Source organism: Salvelinus fontinalis, chromosome 26 (assembly GCF_029448725.1).
Source record: "Salvelinus fontinalis isolate EN_2023a chromosome 26, ASM2944872v1, whole genome shotgun sequence".
Classification (NCBI taxonomy): Eukaryota; Metazoa; Chordata; class Actinopteri; order Salmoniformes; family Salmonidae; genus Salvelinus; species Salvelinus fontinalis.
The window spans coordinates 46,817,779-46,842,194 of NC_074690.1; the positions used below are offsets into that span (position 1 = coordinate 46,817,779).

General features: G+C 42.5%; 1 protein-coding gene across 2 annotated transcripts; it reads right to left on the reverse strand.

Annotated features, from left to right (window-relative positions):
- Nucleotides 1-52: 52 nt before the first annotated feature.
- On the reverse strand, nt 53-15,406 carry LOC129824473 (death-associated protein kinase 3-like). 2 transcript variants are annotated; one of them, XM_055884169.1, is made up of 11 exons: nt 15,271-15,406; nt 12,040-12,146; nt 6,267-6,488; nt 5,603-5,741; nt 3,946-4,075; nt 3,572-3,620; nt 3,426-3,452; nt 2,971-3,123; nt 2,684-2,729; nt 2,256-2,467; nt 53-2,092 (listed from the first exon to the last, which is right to left on the reverse strand). In XM_055884169.1, exons 2-11 carry the CDS (start codon nt 12,099-12,101, stop codon nt 1,777-1,779), a joined length of 1,356 nt encoding a protein of 451 aa, XP_055740144.1. In that variant the 5' UTR covers nt 12,102-12,146; nt 15,271-15,406; the 3' UTR covers nt 53-1,776. The 2 variants fall into 2 exon arrangements, with proteins under 2 accessions (XP_055740144.1, XP_055740145.1); XM_055884170.1 differs by lacking the exon at nt 15,271-15,406 and adding an exon at nt 13,858-13,901.
- Nucleotides 15,407-24,416: the final 9,010 nt, after the last annotated feature.

Sequence of the window (24,416 nt, forward strand, 5' to 3'; positions counted from 1 at the left end):
CTGAAAGGTAAACTCTTCTCTCAATGGACACAATAAATATACACAAGGAAAGTTAAGCTACATGTATTTAAGCTTGTTTATTTAAAACACAAACCTGTCTAACACTGTCATCGTTCAAACCAATAAATACATACCAATTATACGTTTTGCGTACATAAAAATAATTCAATGGGAGAGTTTGGAACACTGCTGTATTCTTAAGTGCAAATGAGAATATTAAACTAGGGAATTACACAGTATATAGGGTTCTATAGTTCTATGGTGAACATGGAATGTGATGCATAGATTTCATGACTAACTCGTGGAACGTCTAAAGTGTGTGGGTTTTTATGGTCGTAATGAAAAAATATATATGTTTTCTACTTTACATAGTTTAACATCATGCAGATCATTTGGTAAGAATCTTATGCACAATGGTTGTACTCAAACGGGGCAGTTTCCCAGACACAGATTACGCCTAGTCCTTGGGCAAAAAAAATTAATTCAATGGACAACTTCCATTGAGCATGCTTTTATCCAGGAAACTGGCCCAAAGCGTTTTTGAGGGACAGTCACTAAGCCTGCATTTTCACTAACATGTCTAGCCATTACTACATATTTGCTTATGTATAGGCAATAAGGTGTTCTATATCCAGGCACAGAGTACAAATAGCAAAACAGGTTTATACAATCTATATATCTTAAGACTACTCTCTCCTTAGGTAAGACTGCTATAGCATTTGCATTTGTTTAATTTGCATCACAGCACAACAAGTCAGCTGAGTGACATATGGTATAGAATAGATGTGTGTCCATAAGATGAAGTACTGGGATCTCCCTATAATACATCGACATGAATTTCCTGTTATTTCTGTGCAATTTCTACTATGTTGTTACTTATAACAGTCAGCTGTGAATGATACATGTTATGAGGCGAGAGAATATTGCTTACTTGAAATTGGCATACCAAGCCAGACTAAGGCTGTCACACAGGTGCATATACCATGTATTTCTTCAACTATGGAGCTTAAAACTCTTTAGGAAAATGATTGCCGGTGCAGAAAACCAAATCATAACCAAATATACTGCAAAAACGAACAGCGTATTTTACAAACAATGTGTCAGTATTGCGTATAACAATCAAAATCCTTATCTTCGACATTAAACATTTATTTCGAAAATGTATTATTAAATGCGTATTTTGTTGACCAAACATATTCATAATAAGGACTCTGCGTTGCTAGTTCTCTCCATACAAAGTGATACAGGAGGAGTAACCTTTTTCCCCAATCAAATGTGTGTGAGGGGCAGCAGGGCTTATGATCGGGGGACCCCAGCGTTTTCTCTAAACCCGAAGAACTCTCGACCCTCGTTCTGAATCTGATGACAGCTGGTGTAAAATACGTGCCCTGTTCGTGCCACAAACACACAGACACAGACATGGAAAGAAGAGCCTGAGAGTGCAGAAGCAGAAGAATGTCAGTGATTCCAACAACCACACCAACACCAGAAAAACTCTGACAGCTGGTGTACATGTACTGTCCTGACTGTACCAGGCACACACACAGACACGGACATAGTAGGAAGTAAGCTGAGAACTAGAATAATGTCATTCAGTGTTTCCAGCCCCAGCCCAGTAGGACTTTGCCTACAGGCCATGACCAGACCGCCCTAGAAAGAAGAAACTGAAGAGTGTAGATTCAGACTAATGTCAGTGATTCTATGAGAATAATGTCAGTGGTTCTAGAAGGCAGGCCAGGCTCAGGACTATTCTACAAGCCAAGCTGGAGCCAGGTCTCAGGGCATGACCAGCCCGTCTTTCTCCCTCTCTATCCCTCTGACCAGATCCTCCACCCAGCGCATCTCCGACGCCACCTGCTCCTCCAGGACCTCGTAGCGGTTCTCCAGGCGACCAAACGTCCTCTTGAGTGCATTAGCTGCCAGCATGGCGGCGCGGGCATCCTCTTGACTCTGTCTGCGCTGGGCCTGGGTACCCTGCAGAGCCTGGCGGATGTGACCCAGGTCGCTGGCGATGCTCTGGTTCTCCTTCTTGTACCAGCCCTCCTTCTCCTCATAGATAGAGAGTAGAGCAGCCACATCCTCCTGACATGACCTGGAGGAGAGAGGGGGGTGTTAGAATGAATGGATAGATGTATTGTTGTACCCAACTAGAACGGCTTTATATGTGTTTTTAATAATCACAAATTAATTCATCCGCCCATTCATTGAATCATCCATCCATCTATCCATTCCTCCGTTTACCCCCCCCCTCCTACCTCTGGCTATGCTCCAGGTCTCTCAGCCCCTCCTCGGCAGCAGCGATCTCCTCCAGCACCCGGGAGAAGCGTTCAAAGTTGACGTAGGTGTTGTTGGGGGGCATGGAGGAGTGGGACTTGATAGTGTACTCCTTTAGACGCGTCGTCTTCAGGCGCCTGCGCTCCGGCTTCTTTCCGCTCTCCTCCTGGCGCACGTTCCGCCTCTTGATCACCTGGGAGGAGAGGGGGTTTAATGGATAGTAGATAAAAGTGTGTGGGGGGTCCTCAATTATTTTGTCTGGCCAAAAAACACCCAGTATAATGGGTGCTATTAGCCAGCAGTTGCATATATTTGGGGGGGGGGGGGGATTAGTGATATAGTTTGGGGGATTACTGATATGTGAGGTACAGTATGTATGAGATGGTGAGAGGTAGTGAGAGGTACCTACCTTGATCCAGGGATGCTGAAGGCTGTCATCGATGGTCATTCTCTTCCTGGAAGAAGCATTTGTCAATGATTAGAGATGAAAATCAACGACTCATTTCTTCCCGACTTTTATGCTTCAGTATTTGCAGTTCTAACATTGGTGCCAAAAAAAGGTACAGACCGTTAGTTCTCGCTAGGGGTCCCTGAGATAATATGCTATTAAAAAAAGACAGACAGAGTGCACGGTTCCGGTGTATGTTATTTTAAGCATTCCCTGGCGTACTCCGTCCAGCGTAAAACCAGGCTTACTTGGGATCCTTGACCAGCAGGCGTCTGATGAAGTCCTTGGCCAGCTCACTGGTGTTGCTGAAGTACTCCTCGTCAAAGTCATAGTTGACTGCAGAGATGTTGGTCAGAGTCTCCTGCTTGGTCTCCCCCAGGAACGGAGAGGCACCACTCAACCTGAGGACCGACAGACAGCATGTTGAGAACACAATAAGAACCCTCAACAGGAGGTAAAACAGACGTACTGTATCGTGTCATCTTTCCGGTCATGGCCAAACGTTATACACAGGAGATTGGCTTACTTGCTATGACATCATTTTGACGATAGAATTACTGAGAAATACGTGTCACTTCTAGAGTTGTCATTTGTAATGCAAAAATGTGTGTATATTTGAAATAATTTAACTTAACACCGTTTAAAAATCGCTCAACTGACTGTATGAAAAGAGATAACCATTATAATGTGAACAAGTACTTACAGAATGTATGTGATAACTCCAATACTCCTGGAGACAAAAGGGACAAAACTTAGTGAGATTTACCCTCAGAGCGAAACAACAATAACAAAAGAAGAAAAAATTCTCAAAATCATAAAAAACATTTCAATGATCTTAGTCCATTTTACCACATGTCAGCCTCCAGGCCTAGCAGTTCATAGTTGACTATCTCTGGAGTTGTAAAACAAGCAGCATCATCACCAGAATCGCTTTAAAGCTTTAATTCAACCCAGATGGTCGTCAAGGATAGCACACAGACCTCCACTAAATAAGATAAATGTCAAGGAATATTTTCCCCATGTGGGCATACCATAACAATAACATATTTCTGGATAGACATTTTATGGATACTGTATGTCTTAAATAGGAATTTATTTTTTCCCCAAGGGAATCCAAACCCGAAGTGAAAAGAATCAATTTGAAAATAAAAGCCGTACTAATGCCGGTAAAAAAAAAACAGTTCATGGCTCTTTTGGTCTTGAGCGGTAGGAGAGGGTCTCACCAACGAACTCTGGCGTTCCGAAGATGTTTTTAAACTCGTTCCCAGCTTTGATCTGATGAGCGATGCCGAAGTCGATGAGTTTGATCCTGGGGTTGGGAACATTCTTATCCAGCAGCATAATGTTCTCCGGCTGCAACAAAAACAAACACGCATTCCATAATACAAGTTAGAAGAGAATGGATACACTACAGATGTTTTGAAATATAATAACAACGTCATATGTTGAAAATAAATAGCTGACCTGAATGATTTTTACTATTATTATAATATCCTAAACAGTATACTATCATGATACACTACATGACCAAAAGTATGTGGACACCTGCTCGTCAAACATCTCATTCCAAAATCATGGGAATGGAGCTCGTCTCCCCTTTGCTGCTATAACAGCCTCCACTCTTCTGGGAAGGCTTTCCACTAGATGTTGGAACATTGCTGCGGGGACTTGCTTCCATTCTGATGTTGGGCGATTAGGCCTGGCTCGCAGTCGGCGTTCCAATTCATCCAAAAGGCGTTAGATGGGGTTGCGGTCAGGGCTCTGTGCAGGACAGTCAAGTTCTTCCACACCGATCTCAACAAACCATTTCTGTATGGATCTCGCTTTGCGCAAGGGGGCATTGTCAAGGGCCTTCCCCAAACTGTTACCACAAAGTTGGAAGCACAGAATCGTCTAGAATGTCATTGTATTCTTCGGTGTTAAGATTTCCCTTCACTGAAACTAAGGGGCCCAGTCCAAACAATGAAAAACAGCCCCAGAGCATTATTCCTCCTCCACCAAACTTTACAGTTGGCACTATGCATTGGGGCAGGTAGCGTTCTCCTGGCATCCGCCAAACCCAGATTAGTCCGTTGGACTGCCAGATAGTGAAGCGTGATTCATCACTCCAGAGAACGTGTTTCCACTGCTCTGGAGTCCACTAGCAGCGAGCTTTACACCACTCCAGCCGACGCTTGGCATTGCGCATGGTGATCTTAGGCTTGTGTGTGGCTGCTTGTGCTGACGTTGCTTCCAGAGGCAGTTTGCAACTCGGAAGTGAGTGTTGCAACCGTGGACAGAAGATTTTTTACCCGCTACAGCACTCGGAGGTCCCGTTCTGTGAGCTTGTGTGGCCTAGCACTTTGCGGCAGAGCCGTTGTTGCTCCTAGACGTTTCCACTTCACAACAACAGCCCTTACAGTTGACTAGAGCAGCTCTAGCAGGGCAGAAATTTGACAAACTGCTTGTTGGAAAGGTGGCATCCTATGACTGAGCCACGTTGAAAGTCACTGAACTCTTCAGTAAGACCATTCTACTTCCGATGTTTGCATGGCTGATTGCATGGCTGTGTACTCGATTTTATACAAATGTCAGCAACGGGTGTGGCTGAAATAGCCGAATCTACTAATTTGAAGGTGTGTCCACATCATTTTGTATATATAGTGTAAGTGTTTAAAAAGGATGACTGTTGAAAACATCAGCCTGGATGGTGTTCACTAGTGACTACCTGGACATAAGAATAAGAAGTGTATTCCATTGCAAAACGTTTTCCGTTGAACATGACCCTGGCTTACCCAGCTCCACAGCCTACGGTCCACTTTGAGATCAAAGTGTGCGATGCGTTTGGAGTGCGGGCACTGCAGGTAGTAGACCCCATCCGGGATCTGTGTGTGTGTGTACCTTGAGGTCAAAGTGAGCTATGCATTTGGAGTGCAGGTAGTGGACCCCATCCAGGATCTGTTTGAGGAACTGTGTGGCGGCCTCCTCTGTTAAAGACTCCTTCTCTGCCAGGAAGTCAAACAGCTCCCCTCCAGACACCCTGAAATACAACATAAACAGATTAATCTAAAACAACACACAAAACTAGCATCACAACAGAACCACACCAGGATGTTTTGGGATTTTTCACTTTACAAGAGCGCAGGAACAGAATGTCACACAGGCTAATTTGAACCCAGGTTTGTGGCCGTAGGTATAAAATGTCTCAGAATATTGTGCTGTTCTAGGATCACATCCCCGTCTGTTTAAAAAAATATATATATATTTAACCTTTATTTAACTAGGCAAGACATTTAAGAACAAATTCTTATTTACAATGACAGCCTAGGAACAGTGGGTTAACTGCCTTGTTCAGGGTCAGAACAACAGATTTTTACCTTGTCAGCTCAGGGATTCTATTTAGCAACCTTTCGGTTACTGGCCCAACGCTCTAACCACCAGGCTACCTGCCGCCCCTATGTAATCTCATTAATTGTGATTTTAAAGACAAAACTGATCCTAGATCAGAATTTCTACTCTGACATTATTTATGAATATGACCCTGGTCTCATCTAGTCTCCCTTACAGCTCCAGGATGAGGATGACGTCGGTCTTATTCTCGAAGATGTCGTGTAGCGTTATGATGTTGCTGTGCTGGATCTCTCTCAGGATGTTCACCTCCCTCTCGATCTCCTCGCGGCTAACGCCCCGGCGGCTAGACGACAGACGACGCTTCTTGATAAATTTGGCGGCGTACTCAGAGCCAGAGGGCTTCTCTTTACACTTCCGTACGATGGCAAACTGTCCGCTGAAGGGAGGGGGGAAATGACATCATGAGAATGATGATACAAAGTAAAACATGAACATAAAATACACAAGATAGAGTGACTGGGCCACAATCAGATAGCTCATTTAGAAAAATCCCGATTTGAAGCAATATACCAATCTTGACTACAGATTGTATAGGATAGTGTTCAGTGAAACACACTGGCTGGCAGTTTCATAACTTTGATGTAATAAGATGAAAACCATAAGCAAATGTAAAGTGGGTGACAAAAAAAATCTAAAATCACCCAACATTTGATTTAGCGCATGGTAATGCTATAGGAAGAAGAAGCTATGAAGGCTGCATTCTAGAGAGTGAATCCGTTCCTAAAGGAATGTCTTGGGTTATTGTGTGTCTGCAAAGAACTGAATTTTCTGCTCTGCCATATAATTTATGTCTGCAAGCCCTTTCCCAGGAGTTAAAACAAAAATAAAACCCATAACTGAAACTTAAAGACATCCACCAGTGACTTTTGACCTTTTACTGTTCAAAAGTCTATTCCAAGTTTAAATACAGTAAAGTGCACACTAAAGCATTTTTTGGGGGATAGCAAAGTAGTGTTTTTTTAAACTGCAAATTGCATATTTCAAGGAGTAGGGCATTCAAGGAGTTGGTTTGATGGGAAGTTGTGACGTCACCGGCCTGTAAGAAAGCCTATGACCATCATGCTTTTAGGGAAAAATTATAATTTTGTACATGTATTTAACTGAGTCTTTAACCGATTCCAGCCCCTTTTCTTAGGGGGTCCGGGTTCCTCCCTGGGATCATTGTTATGTAGAAGGACTGAGAAGCTTTTTAAAGAGGACATTCTAACTCCAATATGAATTAAAATAAGATGACGCTGATACCATCTAGAATATAATTTCCACCTCCAGAAATGAGTGAAATAACATATTGGTGAAACATTGAAAAACAAATATTGGACCATGCATATAGCCCATGGTCTATATTATCAGATGTGCTATTAGCAACAGGCATTATCCCCTGTTGCCCAACTGATGCAAAATAGTGGCTATAAAATGTACAGGGGTGATTTTAAAAAGAAAATATTGGTGGGGCAAAATCAATCAACAAAGCTCATAGGCATCGAAACCAGTACACTACACTGACTACACACTGAATCCCATAAATGAGTTTTGAGCCACACAAACGTTATAACATGGGTTATTATCAGTTTATGGCTACCTCCCATATCTTTAGCTCTTATTGCACAGAAGACCACGGTAGTCCAGCATACTTTTCTAGTGTAAACGAGCTAGTAATCTGTCTGCAATATTATGTGTCTGCCTGCCTGTTATAAAGGGGCCCGGTTAACAACATGCAAGGTTTATAACGCTATTCGCTTGCTTAATCTATTGCAGAGTTCCATCAAATATATGTATAACTAAACCTTATTTTACATGTGGTTCCATCCGTAATACAGTCTGCCATCAAACATCAACTATAATACATGTAACGTTAGGTAGGCTAGCTATAATATCCTATAGGCTCAAAACAGATGTTAGCAGCTGCTACATGATCCACCACCAACCACTCGACCTGAATCTCATTTTCCAGATTGCTTTATTTTATTGGATGGACATATTTTCAAGTTTAGGTGAATAATGAGCACCAGGCGTTCTCTACACATTTCCTTTATAATACTAAAAGGTAGAAAATGATTTTCTAGGACATAACTAAGCTACCTAGCTTAAAGACGTGGTAACAGCGCGTGGTAAACAACTAGCTAGCTATGAAGTTGACACATCAGTCCAGAGTATAAGACGTTGATTTATCTTTGGCCAATGACAATGAGCCTTCTTGGGCGGGAACTTCTACTGTAAATATATGGAGCACCGAAGAGGTGCTTTTGCCACCCCATACAGAACCAATCAGTCAATATGAATCGAGAACAATCATTGTATCAGGTGCACCATGCGTTTGCTGGCTAGCTCTCCCAGCAGGTGCTGCGGGGACGTAGTGTCCTCTTGAGTGACAGCACCCTGAGCCAATCACGTACAACCAGAGAAGCTCAACGACACCTGTACTACCAGTTAAAAGTTTTAGAACACCTCAATTTTTCCAGTTTTTATTGAAATTCACAGTTTAATGTCTTAATGTACTCTGAAAATAAAGCATAGAACAAATAAACAATTGGAGACCAAAAATAAATAATGGAATCGTTTTGTTTAACAAAATGTAATCAACATTTTTGATTCATCAAAGTAGCCACCTTTTGCAGACATAACAGCCGAACACACTCGTGGCATTCTTTCTACAATGGAAATCAAATATTGTTCGTAAAGTTCTTCCCAACACTGTTGCAGAAGTTCCTACAAATGTGTTGCACATGTAGATTGCTTTGCTTTCACCCAGTTTATCCCAAACCAGCTCCATAGGGTTTAAGTCTGGAGACTGTGCTGGCCATTCCATGATTTGAAGCCTATCGTCTTGTTCTTTTCTTCTAAGGTAGTTCTGAAATAGCCTGGAGGTATGTTTTGGGTCATTATCTTGCTGTAGGATGAACCCCTGACCAACTAGGCGTACACCAGAGGGTATTGCACGGCGCTGCAAAATGCTGTGGTAGCCATTTTGGTTCAGGGTGCCACTCACTCTGTGCAAGTCGCCGACTCTGGATCCAGCAAAAGAGCCCCAGACAATCACACGTCCTCCTCCACGTTTGACAGTTGGTGTCACACACTGAGGAACCATCCTTTCGCCTACTCGACGGCATACAAAAACCCTGTGTGATGAACCGAAGATTTCAATTTTTTATTAAATCAGTCCGTAAGACCTTCTCCCAGTCTTCAGTAGTCCACTGGCGGTGCTTCATGGCCCAGGCAAGCCTCTTTTTCTTATTTTGCCATCTTAGCAATGGCTTTCTTACTGCCACTCGACCTGTCAAACCTGCAGCTCCAAGCCTTCTCTTCACAGTTGAAACTGAGACTTGCTTACTTCGACCAGTGTTAAGTTGTGCTTGAATCTGTCGTCCTATGAGCCGCCTATCATGCAAGCTGTTGACTCTTAGAAACTTGTCTTCTGATTCTGTTGTGGCTTTGGGTCTGCCAGACCTCTTCCTGTCAGTTTCCAAGTGCCTTCTGATGGTGTAGGAAACTGTACTCACCTTGGCTTTCTTTGCAATTTCTCTAAAGGAAAGACCTACACTTTTAAGGGTTATAATGGTCTATCTGTCTTCCTTTGTTAATGGCCTTTTTCTCGCCATTATGATAGCAATATACTACTTTCTTGCAGTACAATACTGTCCAAATAATGCTTAAGAGGGTGTAGTAACACAGTCTGTTCCAACACTGCTTTTATACAGACAGAGGGATTGTAAGGGTTTGTATCAACAAAAGTTGGGAGACCTGAAGGACTTGTTAACATCAACCTACAAGGCTTAATTTACTTCCATTGCTGCAGAACAGCTGTAAGTTGTTAACCCATTACTTGTTCCCTGAAAAAGGCCTTTAAAAAAAAAATGTATTTAAAAAAATTAAATGTTTTTAAATAACTCTGAAATGTACATTATTTTTTCAGTTTTTGGTAACCAAAACTTTTTTTAAAGGTAAGTGGCAGTTTTCCGCTTACCTTTGTACCATTTCAGGTTATTCACTGGACTTGAACTGCTTAAATTTCTATAAAAAAAAATGAAAAATGGGGGTGTTCTAAAGCTTTTGACTGGTAGTGTACACTCAGTACTTTCTCTGTCTGCCCCTCCACCACAGAAAACACAGAGCGAGGCTGAGACGGCTGCATTTTGGAGATGAAAATGTACCAAAACAACAAGACAATGGGAAAGCGACCACGTATGCTTTATTAGATAAAGCAATAAAAAACAATATTTTTTAAATGTACGTAGGCTAAAGCATGGCGTTTGTCCCTTTGCATTTACCCCACTGGACACAACATACTGATTGTTATTATTAATGAATAATTATTATTCACTACCCACATTTTTTGTTGTTGTTTCTATTACGAAGTAGGCCTATATCATTGCCCTTTTAAGAGGCCGTTGCTCCTTTAAGAGCTCTGTTATGCAGCTGCCCCTAACATGCTTGAAACTCCTGTTGTCACTGCATTTGTCAAACCATACCACTTGCGCAATTGAAGGAGTAGAGAAATAAATGTGGTAGCAATGGAACTGTGAACCCCTCTTTTACTAACAAAGGCCAAAACTGCTTTCAAATTATATTTGCCAAAACTGCTTTTAAAAGTGTTTTCCTGTGATTGCATTAAGAATTATTGTGCATTGACTGCTTGCCAGAATACATGTTTCCCTGTAGGCTACACACCACTGTTTGAATTGAGCGACGCGGTGGTGCGTATTATAGACTATTTAATTCCCTTCATCTGAACGTTGAGTGTCTGAGTGTCAGCAACAATCATGCATGTCAGTTCAATGTACACAGTTTAACAGAGAAAATAAAATACTTGAGAAAACATTTATTTGGGAATATATTTTGTAGAACAGCTTCTCTGTATTAGGCCATGTCACTCCCCGACATTTTTATTGCGGATCTACATTGCTCTCAAAAATAACCTCTCCAGAAACCATGATGGAAATCCGTCACAGGAGAACTTTAACTCCTGCACTGTCTCCACTCCTCTCACAGTAAGTCTAAACCTAGAGGCATGGAGAGAAAATAAATACCCAAATTCCTCACTCCTCCCCAACTCATGGCTGTCCTACCTTATCTGTTGACTGAAACCAGACTGTGGCACTTCTCCTCTCCATAGGATACCTGAGATTTAACAATAACATGTTCTTCCTGCACTCCCCTTTCCCACTCAGTAGATTTCCATACCCTCAGTTCTAATATGGTAACATGAATAAGGATACTTCAAGTTTAGAAGTTAGTACCCAACACAATGATGTCATTCTTCTGCTGTAACACTGTAGCAAAAAACCCTGCTTCCATATAAAGCACTATGTTCAAGTAGTGCGCTATGAAGGGAATAGGGTGCCATTTGAGATAAAGTCAGGTTTTAATCCTCTACAAGCACATGACTCATTCTATTGCTCTAGCTCTGTTTAGTTTACAAGGACTTGCTAAAAACAGAGCTTGTATAACAAGGCAGAGTGCAATACAGTTTAATAAACAGTTCCACAAATACACTGGGGATGTGCCATTGCATGTTTTCCTCCTGCTATGCATTTTCAAGTTAAATAAGTGGTATTATACTGGTATATCATTATGAGAGTCAAACAACGGATTCTATATTAAAAAGATTGTTTAGAGAAATTGTGTTTCACTTCACATGCAAGCGAGAACGAGAAGGTGATAAGAGATCGGTATTATTCTGCCACCTCATTCAAAACATATTCATTAGTAGGCATACTTGATTGAAATTGTCTGATGTGCTGGGTAGGCCAGGTTTAGAGTTTACCTCACTTGCCCTGAAGTGTGAACTCGACCCACTGATGCACCGGGCAAGCTGAATCAAGTCAAGGCTAGTATCATGCAGCAAAACAGTATCACACAAACACGTCCGATCTTGAAAAAGCAGAAGAATCTGTGCGCTCTCAGTTAGCCCTACAGATGTCAGAACTTACCTCCCCAGCTCCTCCCCCATATCATAGAACACCTCCACATCCTCTTGCCTGAAGCCAGCCATGGTCTGACTGGGTTGCTGCTGAGAGAAGCTGTGTCTTGAATCACACTGAAATACAGAAGAGGGGGAAAAAATATTTTTTGTAACTACCAGAGAAAGAGCACAAAGGTTTAAGACCAATATCATAACAATGACAGATGAATGTGATGTTGACATGAGCTGAAATGCCTAAATGAACGACAAGATTGATTGTTATAGACATGTTACAGCAACATTAGGTGGCAGTGATAATAAAATCAGCTCAAACAAACACATACAGTATGGATTTATGACAGTGCGCACATCCCCCCCCCCCCCCCCAAAAAAGATAATCAAAGACAACAACCACCCGAGACACTGCTTGTTCACACCGCTACCATCCAGAAGGCGAGGTCAGTACAGGTGCATCAAAGATGGGACCGAGAGACTGAAAAACAGCTTTATCTCAAGGCCACTGAAAGAGCTGCAAAATCTGGACCCTTACAAATCAGCCGGGCTAGATAATCTGGACCCTTTCTTTCTAAAACTATCTGCCAAAATTGTAGCCACCCCTATTACTAGCCTTTTCAACCTCTCTTTCGTGTCGTCTGAGATTCCCAAAGATTGGAAAGCAGCTGCGGTCATCCCCCTCTTCAAAGGGGGGGACACTCTTGACCCAAACAGCTACAGACCTATATCTATCCTACCCTGCCTTTCTAAGGTCTTTGAAAGCCAAGTCAACAAACATTACCGACCATTTCGAATCCCACCATACCTTCTCCGCTATGCAATCTGGTTTCAGTGCTGGTCATGGGTGCACCTCAGCCACGCTCAAGGTCATAAACGATATCTTAACCGCCATCGATAAGAAACAATACTGTGCAGCCGTATTCATTGACCTGGCCAAGGCTTTTGACTCTGTCAATCACCATATCCTCATCGGCAGACTCGACAGCCTTGGTTTATCTAATGATTGCCTCGCCTGGTTCACCAACTACTTCTCTGATCGAGTTCAGTGTGTCAAATCGGAGGGTCTGTTGTCCGGGCCTCTGGCAGTCTCTATGGGGGTGCCACAGGGTTCAATTCTTGGACCGACTCTCTTCTCTGTATACATCAATGATGTCACTCTTGCTGCTGGTGAGTCTCTGATCCACCTCTATGCAGACGACACTATTCTGTATACTTCTGGCCCTTCTTTTGACACTGTGTTAACAACCCTCCAGGCGAGCTTCAATGCCATACAACTCTCCTTCCGTGGCCTCCAATTGCTCTTAAATACAAGTAAAACTAAATGCATGCTCTTCAACCGATCGCTGCCTGCACCTGCCCGCCTGTTCAACATCACTACTCTGGACGGCTCTGACTTAGAATATGTGGACTACTACAAATACCTAGGTGTCTGGTTAGACTGTAAACTCCCCTTCCAGACTCACATCAAACATCTCCAATCCAAAGTTAAATCTAGAATTGGCTTCCTATTCCGCAACAAAGCATCCTTCACTCATGCTGCCAAACATACCCTTGTAAAACTGACCATCCTACCAATCCTCGATTTCAGTGATGTAATTTACAAAATAGCCTCCAAATCCCTACTCAATAAATTGGATGCAGTCTATCACAGTGCCATCCGTTTTGTCACCAAAGCCCCATATACTACCCACCACTGCGACCTGTACACTCTCGTTGGCTGGCCCTCGCTTCATACTCGTCACCAAACCCACTGGCTACAGGTCATCTACAAGACCCTGCTAGGTAAAGTCCCCCCTTATCTCAGCTCGCTGGTCACCATAGCAGCACCTACCTGTAGCACGCGCTCCAGCAGGTATATCTCTCTGGTCACCCCCAAAACCAATTTTCCAAACCCAATTGTTTTTGCCTCTCCTTCCAGTTCTCTGCTGCCAATGACTGGAACGAACTACAAAAATCTCTGAAACTGGAAACACGTATCTCCCTCACTAGCTTTAAGCACCAGCTGTTAGAGCAGCTCATAGATTACTGCACCTGTACATAGCCCATCTATTATTTAGCCCAAACAACTACCTCTTTACCTACTGTATTTATTTATTTATTTTGCTCCTTTGCACCCCATTATTTCTATCTCTACTTTGCACTTTCTTCCACTGCAAACCAACCATTCCAGTGATTTTACTTCGCCACCATGGCCTTTTTTATATTTTTATTTATATATATATTTTGTTTGCCTTCACCTCCCTTCTCACCTCACTTGCTCATATTGTATATAGACTTATTTTTCACTGTATTATTGACTGTATGTTTGTTTTACTCCATGTGTAACTCTATGTTGTTGTATGTGTCGAACTGCTTTGCTTTATCTTGGCCAGGTCGCAATTGTAAATGAGAACGTGTTCTCAACTTGCCTACCTGGTTAAATAAAGGTGAAATAAATAAATAAATAAAAAATCCATATATTTATATGTACATATTCTCATTCACCCCTTCAGATTTGTGTGTATTTTAGGTAGTGGTTGGGGAATTGTTAGACTACTTGTTAGATATTACTGCACTGTCAGAAACTAGAAGCACAAGCATTTCGCTACACACGAATTAACATCTGCTAACCATGTGTGTGTGACCAATACAATTTGATTTGATTCAACAACACCAGCAGTGGCCGTCCATACTTGGCCGAAGTCAACACAGCAGGCTGATGTCGATGCATTAGTCAGTCCTACTTACGTCATATTCTTCCATCAACTACCTAGCTGATTAAAGGCTCTCAATGCGGTTTTAACATGACATTAGATAACCATTTGCTAACAATATATTGATTTTTTAGATTTTTTAAATAGGCCTACGATTTTGTTTCAAGCAAAACAAATCTTGCTAGCTAACGTCTGTAACGAGCAAGCTAACTATGTCTGTCCACGTAGTCCAGAAGAAAATAACTCACCAGCAATCCTAGCTAAAACACCGGACTGATATGACAATGGGTCAAATCGATAACTATTCATAACATTTAAGCTATTGTAACAATTTGTCAAAACTATTACATTGTATCGAGTTAACTTGCTAGCTGCTAACTTACATTAGCCAGTCTAGCTATCCAATTTAGCAATCGCTGCATGCTAGCTGTGCTTGTCATACACAAGGTCGGGATTCGAAGCAAACGCTAACGTTTGTGTAAAACGATACGATGGCAATTTTATTTTAAAAATGACGTAATTTAATCACAATAATATAGATAGCTACCTACATTATAACGTTAACCGGCTACGGGTCCCCCATTCGTCTCCGGAGTCAAATGTGGTTAAAGATAATTACAGCATGTTCCATTTCAGGATGGACCATATGGTATGAGGGGCTCCTGATGACTGGATGGATAGGTATCCCACCAGGCATTCAGCCCATTTTTTAAATAACCTAATTATACATTTCTGCTCAAACTTTCACCTTTCCGATATTTGGCGTTCTCAGAATCCAACTTTTAAAAAATGTTATTGTTTTAACTCTACAACTAGCGACAGACAATTCAAATCTATAAATGATTATTGGATGGTATCTTCCAATCTTATGAATCTTGTCAGTGAATGTAGTATTTCTTCAGCTCCTCTGACAGACTATTGTTCCATTATTCTTTTGTTTTGATAATGACAAGAGATTTTCTAAAGCATATTGGACATTTCATTATTTTATTTTAAAGAATGAGTCATTTTGTTTACAGTCTAAAGCTCGTATCAGAGAGACCTGTCTCGATTCTGCTCTTCTACTAACAAATGGGAAATGATTCAATTCAGAATTCGATGTCTTGCTTGCTACGGGTTCCGTAGCTACTGGTAAAATGCTAGCTCGGAAAAGATTCATCAAGCTCATGGATATTATTGTTGATATTAACAGGCTGAGAAATAAACTTGATTTAAATGAAGATGAAAAACCAGAGCTTGCTATATGCCAACGTGAACGACATATACAACGAAAAGGCACATGATACCGTCATCCATTCAAAGGCCAGATGGATTGAAAAAGGTGAAAAAAACATAAGAAATAAGTTATTTCTTTAATTTTGAGAAAAGTAGCCAGAGTAGGAATAGGATTTAATCCATTTATCAGATATAGTGTCATTTACATGATTTTGAAGTGGTTCATAAGAAAATACACTTTCTACAGTTCACTATATCAATCTCATCTTTGGGAAGGCAACTTGGATTCCTTTTTAATTCCTTTAATAACTCTGTTTGGCCTTTTTATTTTACCTTTATTTAACCAGGTAGGCTAGTTGAGAACAAGTTCTCATTTGCAACTGCGACCTGGCCAAGATAAAGCATAGCAGTGTGAACAGACAACAACACAGAGTTACACATGGAGTAAACAATAAACAAGTCAATAACATGGTAGAAAAAAAGAGAATCTATATACAATGTGTGCAAAAGGCATGAGGTAGGCAATAAATCGAATAATTACAATTTAGCAGATTAACACTGGAGTGATAAATCATCAGATGATCATGTGCAAGAAGAGATACTGGTGTGCAAAAGAGCAGAAAAGTAAATAAATAAAAGCAGTATGGGGGGTGAGGTAGGTAAATTGGGTGGGTAGTTTACAGATGGACTATGTACAGCTGCAGCGATCGGTTAGCTGCGGCCTATAGAAGAAAGGTTTAAGAAACGGTGATTCTGATATAGATATTACTGAGTTGGACCAAGCCATTAAACAAATGCCTATAGGTAAATCTCCTGGACCGGAATGGGTGTCTCCTGAATTCTATCAAAATTTTGGGCCTGATATTAGAGAGTTATTGCTTTTGGTCTACAAAGAGGGTATTGCTAATGCTATCTTACCTCCTTCTTTGAGACAGGGACTAATAGTTATTATACCCAAACCAAAGAAGTACTCTCTTTACCTGGACAATTGGAGACCAATCACGTTGTTGCACCTGACAATAAGTTACTAGCCCATGTCTATGCCAATAGGCTGAAACAAGGCCTTGATGATATAATCAGTGAAATTCAATCAGCCTTCATTAAAGGAAGGAGTATTCATAACCAGGCCCAGTGCAACGAGGGTGTTCACCTCGCAGCTGGATGGAATTTAGCCAATGTTAACAGTTAGGTAGGTAAACAGCGAGTAGCAGCTGTTTGGCCCTCCTTTTCCTGTAGTCCACGATCAGCTCCTTTGTCTTGCTCACATTGCGAGAGAGGTTGTTGTCCTGGCTAGGGTTGCACATTTTGGGGAATATTCAGAGGTGGAAACTTTCCGTGGGAATTAACGGGAATAAATTGGAATTAACAGGAATATATGGGAATTAACAGAAATATATGCAAATTAATATTAATACCATTTAAATGTAGATGTGTTTTTGCATTGAATATATTTACCATATCATATGGAGACAGAAACATAAACCTTTCAACCTTATAAGAAGACATAATTGCAAATGATTAAATCCTTCCAATAGAAATAAATACAAATATTTAGTTACAATTAAATGAATTGACTCTTCACATGGGATGACTTCACTGAAAAACAAAAGAAAGGGAATACTGAATGATCCCAATGATCCATCACATCTCCCAAAAAAGTTTTCAACATACATCTGTAAAATGATAGTCTAGAAACAAAAGCTTTGGTTTTCTTCCTCTCAGACTTCCATGTCTTCTCCCTGGACTTCCTCAATGTCCACCTCTTGAACATCAGACTCTGAGGCCTCATCTTCACTGTCACTTTCCAACCTTGTTGAGGAGGTTCGTCAGCCGCCTTTGCTCGTTGTCAGGCTCAAAAAGCCTCATATTTGCCCGGATGGCCACCAATTTTTCAACCCTTGTATTGGTCAGCCTGTTGCGTGCTTTGGTGTGAGTGTTCCCAAACAAGGACCAGTTGCGCTCTGAGGCGGCTGATGTTGGTGGGAATTGGAGGATGATGGAGGCAACAGGGGAAAGAGCCTCAGATCCACAAAGTCACTTCCACCAGGTGGCTGATGAGATATACTCCATCCCAAAGCCCTTGCTTGGAAGTGTACTTCGCCAGACTGCCAAGAACCTTGCCCTCTTCCAGAACAAGGTGGCGAGACACGGTAGTGATGACACCATAGACCTAGTTGATCTCTGCACCAGACAGGATGCTTTTGCCAGCATACTTGGGGTCCAACATGTACACTGTGGCGTGTATGGGATTCAGGCAGAAGTCTTCACTCTTTTTGATGTATTTCAGAACTGCAGTTTCCTCTGCTTGGAGCAACAGTGAAGTGGGCAGGGCAGTATGGATTTCTTCTCTTACATCTGCAAGCAGAGTCTGAACATCAGACAGGATGGCATTGTCTCCCTCAATCTGTGCAATGGCTACTGCTATAGGTTTCAGGAGTTTCAGGCTGCTTACCACTCTCTCCCAAAATACATCATCAAGGAGGATCCTCTTGATGGAGCTGTCCATATCGGCAGAGTGTGATATGGCCATTTCTTGGAGACTCCTTCCCCTCCAGGAGACTGTCAAACATGATGACAACACCACCCCAATGGGTGTTGCTGGGAAGCTTCAATGTGGTGGCCTTATTCTTCTCACTTTGTTTGGTGAGGTAGATTGCTGCTATAACTTGATGACCCTTCACATACCTAACCATTTCCTTGGCTCCCTTGTAGAGTGTATCCATTGTTTTCAGTGCCACAATGTCCTTGAGGAGCAGATTCAATGCATGAGCAGCACAGCCAATGGTTGTGATGTGAGGGTAGGACTCCCCTACTTTAGACCAAGCAGCCGTCATGTTCACAGCATTGTCTGTCACCAGCGCAAATACCTTCTGTGGTCCAAGGTCATTGATGACTGCCTTCAGCTCCTTTGCAATGTAGAGACCGGTGTGTCTGTTGTCTCTTGTGTCTGTGCTCTTGAGAATACTGCTTGAGGGGTGAAGATGATGTAGTTAATTATTCCCTGCCCACGAACATTCGACCACCCATCAGAGATGATTGCAATACAGTCTGCTTTCGCTATGATTTGCTTGACCTTCGCTCGAACTCTGTTGAACTCTGCATCCAGCAAATGAGTAGATAATACATGTCTGGTTGGAGGGGTGTATGCTGGGCGAAGAACATTCAGAAATCTCTTCCAATACACATTGCATGTGAGCATCAGATGTGAACCAGTTGCATACACAGCTTGAGCAAGACATTCATCAGCATTTCTCTGACTACATTCCTCCATTGGGTCAAAAAAACTTCAGATTTCAGGAGGACCATGAGCTGTTGCTATCGATAAGGTGTCTGATTCATAATTTCCACCTCGAATAGAAGTAGAGGGACTTTTGTCAGAGGTTGCTTGTGTAACAGTATAGCTTCCGTCCCTCTCTTCGCCGCTACCTGGGCTCGAACCAGGGACCCTCTGCACACATCAACAACAGCCACCCTCGAAGCATCGTTACCCATCACTCCACAAAAGCCGCGGCCCTTGCAGAGCAAGGGCAACAACTACTTCAAGGTCTCAGAGCGAGTGACGTCACCGATTGAAACGCTATTAGCGCACACCCCGCTAACTAGCTAGCCATTTCACATCGGTTACACCTGTTGTGAGCGCTGAGGGAACTTTATGCACTTGGCCAGATGATTCTGCATCTTTGTTGCATTTTTCACATATGATTTGGCACAGTATTTGCAAATGTACAAAGCTTTTCCTTCTACATTAGCTGCAGAGAAATTTCTCCACACATCAGATAGAGCCCGTGGCATTTTCCTGTAAAGATTAGAAAAAATGAGTAAAACAAAAACAATTCCATGTACAGATAAATAGTTTAGCAGTTAGATTAAACAACTCCTTTGTAAGATAAATGTTTTAAATGAAACATGTATGGAAATCCTAGTAAAAATTCCCTATATTAGGTCAGTTAGGATCACCACTTTATTTTAAGAATGTGAAATGTCAGAATAATAGTAGAGTGATTTATTTCAGTGGGTCATTAGTTTACATACACTCAATTAGTATTTGGTAGCATTGCCTTTAAATTGTTTAACTTGGGTCAAACGTTTCAGGTAGCCTTCCACAAGCTTCCCACAATAAGTTGGGTGAATTGTGGCCCATTCCTCCTGACAGAGCTGGTGTAACTGAGTCAGGTTTGTAAGGCCTCCTTGCTCGCACACGCTTTTTCAGTTCTGTTTCACAAATGTTCTATAGGATTGAGGTCAGGGCTTTGTGATAGCCACTCCAATACCTTGATTTTGTTGCCCTTAAGCCATTTTGCCACAACTTTGGAAGTATGCTTGGGGTCATTGTCCATTTGGAAGACCCATTTGCGACCAAGCTTTAACTTCCTGACTGATGTCTTGAGATGTTGCTTCAAGATATCCACATACATTTCGATCCTCATGATGCCATCTATTTTGTTAAGTGCACCAGTCCCTCCTGCAGCAAAGCACTCCCACAACATGATGCTGCCACCCCCGTGCTTCACGGTTGGGATGGTGTTCTTCGGCTTGCAAGCATCCCCCTTTTTCCTCCAAACATAACAATGGTCATTATGGCCAAACAGTTCTATTTTTTTTTCATCAGACCAAAGGACATTTCTCCAAAAAGTACAATCTTTGTTCCCATGAGCAGTTGCAAACCGTAGTCTGGCTTTTTTATGGCGGTTTTGGAGCAGTGGCTTCTTCCTTGCTGAGCAGCCTTTCAGGCTGATATAGGACTCATTTTACTGTGGATATAGATACTTTTGTACCTGTTTCCTCCAAGGTCCTTTGCTGTTGTTCTGGGATTGATTTGCACTTTTCGCACCAAAGTACGTACATCTGTAGGAGACAGAGAGTCTCCTTCCTGAGCGGTATGACGGCTGCGTGGTCCCATGGTGTTTTTACGTGCGTACTATTGTTTGTACAGATTAACGTGGTACCTTCAGGTATTTGGAAATTGCTCCCAAGGATGAACCAGACTCGTGGAGGTCTCCAATTTCTTTTCTAAGGTCTTGGCTGATTTCTTTTGATTTTCCCATGATGTCAAACAAAGAGGCACTGAGTTTGAAGGTAGGCCTTGAAATACATCCACAGGTACACCTCCAATTGACTGAAATTATGTCAATTAGCCTATCAGAAGTTTCTAAAGCCATTATATAATTTTCTGGAGTTTTCAAGCTGTTTAAAGGCACAGTCAACTTAGTGTATGTAAACTTCTGACCCACTGGAATTGTGATACAGTGAATTATAAGTGAAATAATCTGTCTCTAAACAATTGTTGGAAAAATTGCTTGTGTCATGCACAAAGTAGATGTCCTAACCAACTTGCCAAAACTATAGTTTGTTAACAAGAAATTGGTGGAGTGGTTGAAAAACTAGTTTTAATGACTCCAACCTAAGTGTATGTAAACTTTCGACTTCAACTGTACCTACACGTAGAAGACACAGGCCTCCTTACTGTCCCTGGATTTTCTAAGCAAACAGCTGGAGGCAGGGCATTCTCCTATAGAAGTCCATTTTTAGGAAATGATCTGCCTATCCATGTGAGAGACACAGACTCGGTCTCGACCTTTAAGTCTTTACTGAAGACTCATTTCTTCAGTAGTTCCTATGATTGAGCGTAGTCTGGCCCAGTAGTGTGAAGGTGAACGGAAAGGCACTGGAGCAACAAACCGCCCTTGCTTTCTCTGCCTGGCCAGTTCCCCTCTCTCCACTGGGATTCTCTGCCTCAAACCCTATTACGGGTGCTGAGTCACTGGCTTACTGGTGCTCTTCCATGCCGTCCCTAGGAGGGGTGCGTCACTTGAGTGAGTTGAGTCACTGATGTGGTCTTCCTGTCCGAGTTGGAGCTCCCCCTCGGGTTCGTGCCATGGGGGAGATCTTTGTGGGCTCTACTTGGCCTTGTCTCAGGATAGTAAGTTGCTGGTTGAAGATATCCTTCCTGTGGTGGTGGGGGCTGTGCTTTGGCAAAGGGTGTGGGGTTATATCCTGCCTGTTTGGCCCTGTCCGGGGGTATCGTCGGACGGGGCCACAGTGTCTCCCGACTGCTCCTGTCTCAGCCTCCAGTATTTATGCTGCAATAGTTTGTGTCGGGGGGCTAGGGTCAGTCTGTTATATCTGGAGTATTTCTCCTGTCATATCCGGTGTACTGTGTGAGCTTAAGTATGCTCTGTCTAATTCTCTCTCTCGGAGGACCTAAGCACCTAGGACCATGCCTCAGGACTACCTGGCCTGATGACTACTTGCTGTCCCCAGTCCACCTGGTCGTGCTGCTGCTCCAGTTTCAACTGTTCTACCTGCGGCTATGGAACCCTGACCTGTCCACCGGACGTGCTACCTTGTCCCAGACCTGCTATTTTCAACTCTCTAGAGACAGCAGGTGCGGTAGAGATACTCTAAATGATCGGCTATGAAAAGCCAACTGACATTTACTCCTGAGGTGCTGACCTGTTGCACCCTCTACAACCACTGATATTATTATCTGATCCTGCTGGTCATCTATGAAAATTTTAATATCTTGGCCAAGTACTGTTATAATCTCCACCCGGCACAGCCAAAAGAGGACTGGCCACCCCTCGTAGCCTGGTTCCTCTCCAGGTTTCTTCCTAGGTTTCGGCCTTTCTAGGGAGTTTTTACTAGCCCCTGTGCTTCTACACCTGCATTGCTTGCTGTTTGGGGTTTTAGGCTGGGTTTCTGTACAGCACTTTGACATCAGCTGATGTAAGAAGGGCTTTTATAAATAATTTGATTGATTGATTCACTGTTATAAGCTAATGTTTTTGATGAATTCCTGGGCTTAACTTCCCATGGAAAATTTCCGTAAAGTTTACGACCCTTTGCAACCCTAGTCCTGGCACCACACTGCCAGTTCTGACCTACTCCCTATAGGCTGTCTCATCGTTGTCAGTGATTAGGCCTACCACTGTTGTGTCGTCAGCAAACTTAATGATGGTGTTGGAGTCGTGCTTGGCCACGCAGTCGTGGGTGAACACGGAGTACAGGAAGGGACTAAGCATCCCCGAGGGGCTCCAGTGTTGAGGATCAGCGTCGCAGATGTTTTTTATTTATTTTACCTTACTTTAACTAGGCAAGTAAGTTAAGAACAAATTCACAACGGCTACGGAGAGCGTGATCACACAGTCGTCCGGAACAGCTGGTGCTCTCACTCATGCTTCAGTGTTGCTCGCCTCAAAGCGAGCATGAAAGGCATTTAGCTCGTCTGGTAGGCTCGCGTCACTGGGCAGTTAGCGGCTGGGTTTTCCTTTGTAGTCCGTAATAGTTTAAGCCCCGCCACATCCGACGAGCGTCAGCGCCAGTGTAGTAGAATGCTGATGAGAGTACAGAGATACAGTCTACATGTGATAACCAAACCAGGAACAGAGATGCATATCACTGATGCACTGAGCTGAGCATACCTGAAGGAACAGAGAGCGAAATTGCTGGATAGTGAGCTGGATGTAAACTACATCACTCATCAACTTCCTGTTTCAGAAGAGAAACTGCAGCAATTCAAAACAGCAACAGCAGAAGATGAAGAGTTAAGACTAGTCACAGAAACAGTTAAAGGATGGCCAGACACGAGAGGGAAAGTTACAAAGAAAATACAGCACTACTGAACTTTCAGAGAGGACTTGACATACTCAGATGGACTGCTGTTCAATAGTTCAAAACTTGTCGTTCCTCAGATAATGAGAGAAGAAATTATGGAAAAATTCATGAATAACACACGGGAACCGTAAAATGCAGGGGATGTTTTGTTCTGGTCAGGCATGGCTAAACAGATTGAAGATGTTGTGACAAAATGTGAAGTCTGCAACACACATTAAAACAACAACCAAAGAGAGCCGCTCATGTCTCATCCAGTCCCAGAGAGCTTGGGCAAAAGTTGGAGGGGACCTCTTCCATTACGACACAGATTATCTACTATTTGTGGATAACTACTCAAAATACCCAGAAATCTCCGAGCAGTGGGACAGCAAGTAAACATATCATTACTAAAGTCGATCTTCTCAAGGCATGGGGTGCCCGACCTTTTGTGCTCCGACAATAGAAGACAGTTGGTGAGTCAAGAAATGTCATAGTTCTCTACGAGCTGGGAGTTCAATCATGTCACGTCGAGCCCTAGAGTTCTAGTCAAACGGCCAAGCTGAGAGAGCAGTTCAGACTGTAAAGAACCTGTTGAAAAAAGCACAAGACATCAACAGAGATCCTTTCATAGCTCTCCTTAAGTACAGAAACCCACCCCTGGATGGAGTACGTCTCTCGCCTGCACAACTACTAATGGGAAGAAGGCTGAAGACAAAGATTCTGACATCAAAGAGATTGTTAAAGCCAGGACTCTTATCAGCATGTCTCAGACAACCGAGACAAAAACACTACTTTGACCAAGGCACACATAAGCTTCCGGTCATGAAGGAGAACGAGTCAGGATCAGACAAGACAATAAATAGTAACCAGCAATTCTACTTGGAAAACA